The sequence below is a fragment of the Buceros rhinoceros genome, unplaced genomic scaffold (genome assembly GCF_000710305.1).
Source record: "Buceros rhinoceros silvestris isolate BGI_N320 unplaced genomic scaffold, ASM71030v1 scaffold11880, whole genome shotgun sequence".
Taxonomy (NCBI): Eukaryota; Metazoa; Chordata; class Aves; order Bucerotiformes; family Bucerotidae; genus Buceros; species Buceros rhinoceros.
This window is the reverse complement of record NW_010390200.1, coordinates 10,557-17,757: the sequence shown is the minus strand read 5'-3', so window position 1 is coordinate 17,757 and position 7,201 is coordinate 10,557. Positions and strand designations below refer to the sequence as shown.

Genomic DNA, 7,201 nt, shown 5'->3' with positions numbered 1-7,201 from the left:
GTAAAGAAGACATATTTCAAACGCAGTGAGTTAGCTAAAAAAGAGGAGGAGGCTTACTTCCAGAGATGTGGCTACAAGGTACGGCCGTTGTTCTCCCAGGAATTCGTATGTGTACTTTGAAATCTGCATTTTATTATCAACAGTATAAACGTTGTTAATGATAATGTTGTTCTTTGTTCAATCTGTTGATGTTATTCGTTAGCCTGTAAGTGAGAAGCCACCTGGAGAGGTATGAGTTTCCAAAACCATTTTCAATGCAGGAAAAGATATGCATGATATACAGCTACTTAAGTTTGTGTTATGGTTTGGCTTTTATTTGTTTTATTTTTTTTTTTTTTTTGTGGAGAGCATGAAGTGGCTTGGGATCAAAGCTTGTCTTCCTTTCTTTTAAAATTGTGCTGTTAGGCATGAACTCTGGATCTGATACAGCCACCTTCCCCCCACCCTTACTGGGAAAAAAAAAGGATATGTTTGGATAATTTCATCCATTCAGCAAATTTTCACGGTCTTGTCAAAACGTCCAAAAGAAATCAGTGTGGTTTGGGTGCACATTCAAAAGATCTGCCAGCTTTCAGAGTGGATCTGTTTGTGTTTGGGGTTTGGCCATCAACCATCCAGCGCTGAACGAGTGCAACAACAGCTTTTGTCTTCTTGCTGGCAAAGTGTTAGATAACGGTTGGTAACCCAGGGCGTGCTTTGCAACAAATGAGTGATCTGGAAGGCTGTTCGTGCCCTGTAACGGTGTCAGGGCAACAGTGTGCTGGAATGGGAAGAATGTTCTGTTCTTGTACACGTCTGTGTGTCTGCCTGCCTGCCTGATCGTTTGTGTGTGGGATGGACGGGCCGTGCTCTGCCTCGTGGAGGAGAGGGGCTCCGAACCTTGTTTGCTGTTACTGGGCACAAACAGGAGCTTTGTTTTCAACTGAGCTTTACCCAGTTAGTAACTTATTCTGAAACCTCTATCTGTCTGTGGAATATTTGAACATCAGTGCCAAAATGATTCTTGGAACGTGCAGCATGTAGACTTGAGAAAGTGTTCTGTGAATCCCTGTCGCTCTTCTGAGTGGGAGTGACTGTGTGGTGCCTTTCGAGCCGCAGCTCGAATTCTTCAGAACCTTACGTGGTGTTAAAATGCCGCTATCTGTGCTGCTGCTGCACGGTTTGGGTTTGACATATAACCCTGAAACCGGTTTTAAAATAAGTTGCTTCTTCAAATTTAGTACCTTTTTAGAGCCTCCCAGATTTCTGCATTTGATCTTACTACACTAATAAGATGTAGAGTATAGACTGATTTCTTTTTAAATTCACGTGTGTTTCCGCTTTGCTCAGGCTTAGTAAGTTGTAATAATTTGACTTGCTGGCAAAAGAAAGCACTGAAACCAAAGTAACTGTGGTAAAGATACTGCTTGTAACTTGGGAGTCAAGCTGACAGAGCGGATCAAATCTTTTCCCCCAGTGCTGCTGTCTCTTTATGCTTTCAAGAATGTTTGTAAGTTAAAATTTGTACGTATCCTTCTGCCATGGGAGTGTATTTTGTTATAGCTAGATACTATTTGTTTTTTACAAAGTTTTCCCATGTTTTCTGTCCCCCTTTCCTGCATCGATGGAAGTTTTATGTTTCCCTTCCCTTTATGTGTTAAGCAATGATGTGATTGTCCTTCCCTTGCTCGTTCCAAACACTGTTGGTTGTAGGACTGATGTCTGCCTTGGCCACTGTAGCACTCGATACGGGTTTGTGGCTGAATCCTGTAGCTGGGAGCCACAGGGGTGGATCCCTACATCCATGGGGAGATGTAGTGACACCGGCGTGCAAGACCAGCACATTGGCCTGAGAGACCAAAAAAACTTCTTGAAAAAAATCTGTCTAGTACATTAATCACACTGATCAACCCGAACACAGCCTGGAAATGACAAAGTACTGCCTGTGCACAGGGTGCTGTAGGGCTGAGTGGAGCGTTTCCCTTTTAGCAGCTATGGAAAGGAAATAAATTCTGGTAAAGAATCTAGGAAAAAACAAGATGAGAGTGAGTACTGGAAATGTTTCCTTATTGTAGGGATCTCACCAACAGCAATCTGCTCATGCTGTCAGAAGTGTCGAATTTGAGCTTATAAAGAGAACTGTAGTTACATGACTGCTGTCTCAAAGTACTTTGATCAAAGAGTTGTTTTGCATTATTAAAATACCGAGTAACGAAGAAGGAGAGCTCCGTTTGATTCAGGGACCTTCTTTTAGATTAAGAGGAGCCGTTAATGAGATCCTATCCCTAAGAAGAGTTCTAGAAACTATGGCGAGCTTGTTAGAAAGATGTGGTACCTTAAACAAGCGCCACTCAAAACCCAGCAGAGGCCATGGATCGCTGCTAGTTGTACCCAGCTCACTGAAGCTGTAGCTAATAAACGTTTTAAGGTGACGCTGCCACCAAAAGAAGCAGCCCTGCTCTGCCCCTGGGTTTTCATTTCTGCCCCCGTGCCCATGCATGTGCTGTGCCTGGTGAGCTGGAGCAGGAGGTTAAGTTAAGTGGACCTTAAGAGCACCTTTCTTTGTGTTCGCCAGAGGGTTTCCTGTTTGAATCATTTTCCCCATCTGGTTCATCACATGGCGATACAGCTGCTTTTGCATGGGTGGAAGGATAGAGCAGGGGCAGGAATCGACAGGCAGTGGGTGGATTTGCTATTTTTGGCACCAGTGCTGACATCTGTCTGCTAAAGCGATTGCCAAACTTTAGCAACCGTCCTCTCCGTTTGCTTCCTGCCACGTGCAGAACTGTTAGTTAAATACGGTACTTTTAAAAGCTTTTATCGGTCTGTGAAATTCAGTTCTAGACAATAAAACCTACAAAATTTAAAGTTTGTAATGTCATATTAGTCTGTGTTCTAGATTCCTGTACCTTTACATCGCTGTCAGCGTAGGGGTTTCTTTCCACCGGCACATTAGTAACTGTGTCTGTTGAATGTAGGTACAGCAGCAAGAGGAGGAGGAGAAACCGCTGACTTCATCAAATCCAGTGCTGGAACTCGAACTGGCAGAAGAAAAGTTACCAATGACCCTTTCCAGACAGGAGGTAAAATCAGTCATCATTAACTGACTCCTGGAGCTTACAGCAAATGCACCTGCAGTTTCCTGTGGGGCTGTTTTCTCTAGTGAAGGGGACTCCTTATGGCGGTTGTGTAAAATAAGACCCCTCCGCTTTTACAGTCAGCGGTGATCATCTTCGCTCATCAGGGATCCGCTGTCTAGCTGAATGCATGGGCGGGCAGAGCCTCTTTGTCGCATGGGTTTACACGGACACGCTGTAATGTTTTACAGTTCTCAGTAAATGTTCTAGATGACCTCTAGAACAGTTCCCTAAGTATCAGTGTTACCCTTGGGTAACACTAAAGACTGTGCCGGTTTTTTTCCAAGGCTTTTTTCCCCCAGCTTCTTCTCTTTGTAGCTCATTGGTCTGAACCCAAGTTTAGAAACCAAGTTCTGGCATTCCACCTTGATTTTTAGAAGAGTAAGTCCTGAAGCCAGAGCAGCCGTTGTGTTCGTTGTCCTTCCTAAGGATAAAAATACCCCCGTGATTGTGAGTTCACAAGCAGATCTATACCCCGAAGCAGGAAGTTCAGAAGTACAGAATAAATCCTAATCTTGGAAATACTGAAATTTGCAGCTGAGCTCATCCAAGGATGTCACACGGCTCCCTGATTTTGCAAGATACTGTTTTTTACAGGAGTGTATGACAAGAGACTTGCGATGTGGGCTGTTGGTTTCGTGTTTGAGGTTTGGGCTGTATGTCCTCTGTAACGCGCCCTGTCTCACGGCTGTTGATCTACAGGGGTGCATATTTTGCTTGAGTTTTAGGTGCTGCTGTGTCAGCACTGTGTCCACCCGGGTTTTGTGATACATTTGCAAGTCAGAAGTTTGCCATCTTGCCATATGGCAAGACACTTGAACTGAGTAAATGAATGATTGTCTCAGTTACTTTAGTTTCTTGTTGACTAGCCAGTCTGTTGGTATGAAGAAGGGGTGGCGTGAAATGAAGTGTAAGCCCTTCTCTCGATCACCAGAGCATTGTGTGGTGATTCCTATAGCAGTAAGCCTCTTGTCGGGTACACTACATGAATAATGGTCAGTGTAAAGCGATGCAGAAGCAATATATGAGATAAGGAATTGGGAGAATGAAGTTCAGTTTTTGGCTCTGCCCATGACTTTGCAAATCACTGAGGGAAGGGAGCTACACCTCCCTTATATCTAGTTTTAAAGTAACAATCACATTAGATTATGCGACCTAACACTTGCCAAAAGCTTAAGGATGAGACTTTTCAGCAAACTGGTCTTGCAGATGCACTGGGACAACCTGCAGCCAAGTTAGGGAGTATTTTTATTGCTCTGGACAAGGAGGTGCGTGAGATTATCATCAAGTTCCTTTGTGACTTTGAAAATAGTTTTTAAGCTGTGCAAGAGGGATGATTTTTGTGTATTTGTTTGAACAAGTCAGAGCAGGAAGATGTTAGGCTGTACCAAGCAGCTTGGGGCTTTATGCAGCCTGTAGGTTGGTAATACTTGGAGCGACCTTTCACTGAAATGCCGTGGGAATTTTATATTTAGATTGTAAAGTGTCCGGAACATTTTTCTGCTGCTTAAAATACTGCCATTTCCTCTCCAGTCCAGCTCAGCTTGTTATTCTAAGCAAAGTAAATAAATCCCTCCTTCTGGATTTTATTTTGCTTCCTTTATGAGCTTGCGTAAGGGAGTGCTTTGATTCTTTTCAGGTTATCAGGAGGTTACGAGAGAGAGGGGAGCCCATCAGACTGTTTGGAGAAACAGATTATGATGCATTTCAGCGCCTGAGGAAGATAGAAATTCTTGCACCTGAAGTGAACAAGGTAAGACTGGCTGTTGGTTACTGATTTGCGGTGGGATAACGCTTTAAAAGTTAACCGAAGATCAGCTCCATAACTATTAATTTTCAGGAGGGAGGGGTAGTACAGAGCAAGGAGAAATACCTGTTCCTCTCCTTTATTACCTGAGAAAGTCTGTTCGGTGTCACAGGTTTGTGGACTGTTACAGTTCCTGACATAGGCAGTTCACCCCTAGAAATGTTTTCAGTCGGAAAAGGGCCCTCCAGGCGGCTGCGGTGCCCCAGCCCATGCTGGTCCCCGCTCTCCAGCCAGCCCAGCAGACACTCACTGTTAGCACCGTCCTGTGTTTGCTGTAACACACGTCTCTGCCAAGGGACGGGTCAGTAAGAGGAGGACCTCATCCTGTCTGCTGGGTGTGTAAACGGCTTTTCAAATCCCTTGAATCCAGACCTGTAACTTGTTAGGGAAACTTCTTTTTTCCCCCTTCCCTCTAAAGTAGCCATCAGTTAAAAAAATTAAGAGATAGTTGATCAATTCTTCAGACAAAAGTGATGAATCAGTTAAGTGAGGAGATGCTGTTGGGGTTTGTTTAGCTGTTCACCAAATTTGCAGCCCAGCTAAGAGAGTGACGATTTGGATTTTCTTCCCGAATTTGTGGCAAACTGAATTTCTTGAAATATCTTTGCTGGGTCTGCCCAGAAGAGGAAAACTTTTTCCTGTTACAAACAGACCTAAATGTCTTTTTTAAAAAAATTCTGCCCACAGAAACTCCCCCTGCAGTGATGTCAACGACAGTAGTAGGAGTTTTAGGAAATGACGAGCTCATAAATGGGATCGTGTTGGATTTTTGTGTTGTGTTTCAGTCACTCGTGTTGCTTAAAATGTAGACAGTCACTATAGCCAGTTGGTGGTTCAGACATTTTTAAACTGCTAAATGATTAATAGAAACGTTCCAGACAGTCAAGTACAATGATGGAAGAGGGGAAATAACTGTGCATATCTGTTCCCAGTAGAGCGGCTGAGTTTATTGTAGAGTAAGAAATGTCAGTCTCCTTTACAGAGCTTTATGTTTTATGTCTCAAGATAAGAATGCAAGGCCTCTAGCCGTGACTAAGTTGACTTCCTTGATCTGTTTAAAAGCAGCTCTCAATTTTATTTAAAACGGATACAATTTTTTTTAATCACCCGTTCTAGAGTAGGGGATTTTAAACACAATCTGTGTAAAACGTTCTGGTGTGTTTAAATCATTGGTAATAAAGGGAGACTACAGAATTGTTTTATGTGGGAGTGCTGAAGCAGTGTCACCTTATTTACAGCTTTGTTCGGGGCAGATGTGAAGACTTGGAGAGCTGATGATGGTTATGGTCCGTTTTCTGTTTGTCTTGGCATGGCTCAGTGCATTGATGGTAGAAAATGTCCTGAAGTCCTAGCAGTTGCCTCAGTCCTCCATGCTCCTCTGGTGAAAATACAGTCAAAAGTCTTCTTCGTAGGTGTGACCACGGCAGAAGGCCACGCACCTGCTTTTTGTTAAGAGCTGAAGCAATCCAGAAACTGCTCTTTGCGTTCAGTTTCATTTCAGACAACAAAGCTAAACCCTTCGGTGTGTTTTTACAGAATCTGGCTGTTCTTAAACAGAAGTTGGATGCTCACAGTGACAATACTGAAGTGCTTTTATTTACCTGAGGATTTTTTTGTAAATCAGTTGTTTCTTACCTTTTCTAGGGCCTGAGAAATGACCTGAAGGCTGCTTTGGATAAGATCGACCAGCAGTATCTGAATGAAATTGTAGGTGGCCAAGAAGCAGGAGAGGATGACTCACAGAATGACTTGAAAGTCCACGAGGAGAATACTACTATTGAAGAGCTAGAAGTAAGTGATGGGTAGATTTTAGTTCAGGGATTTTTGATGTAGGATAACGTTGTGAGAAAGCTTCAGAGTTGTTCAGACAAAGTTATCTTGTTTTCAACATCTAACACAGGCATTCTGTAGTATCCTTAAATAGGCTCTGTTAGGAAATTCAGGTTTCTAAGCCTTGAGTTGCACTACGGGTGCCCACAGTAGCCATATGGGAGCTCAAGTGGTCTTTGTTTACAACATCTCATCAAACAAGGGGCAGGAGTTGCCCGCGAGGGAAGTGATACAGTTGGTATTCCCTCTGCAGGGGTTTGGAAGTGGAGAATTTGATAAAAATGTTGTACCTGGTCATGAATTCTAAAGCCTTTCCAACGAGTATGTGAGAGGGTGGTAATCTTAGTACTGATGAATTTTCCCTATACAAGAAAAATGGGCTCCAGCAAATAGACACACAGAATGTTTGATATAAAAACATCCAGGACAAAAAAAAAAAAAAAAAAGG

The 7,201-nt window shown here is 43.1% G+C and overlaps 1 protein-coding gene across 1 annotated transcript in view; it reads left to right on the top strand.

Annotated features, from left to right (window-relative positions):
• Window positions 1-12: 12 nt before the first annotated feature.
• PRPF18 (pre-mRNA processing factor 18) overlaps window positions 13-7,201 on the top strand; it is a 14,022-nt gene continuing 6,833 nt past the window's right edge. The window contains exons 1-5 of the mRNA XM_010136887.1: window positions 13-78; window positions 203-229; window positions 2,958-3,062; window positions 4,756-4,869; window positions 6,568-6,714. Of these exons, the coding sequence (XP_010135189.1) occupies window positions 3,042-3,062; window positions 4,756-4,869; window positions 6,568-6,714 (282 nt within the window). The 5' untranslated portion in view covers window positions 13-78; window positions 203-229; window positions 2,958-3,041. The remainder of the gene's footprint in view (window positions 79-202; window positions 230-2,957; window positions 3,063-4,755; window positions 4,870-6,567; window positions 6,715-7,201) is intronic.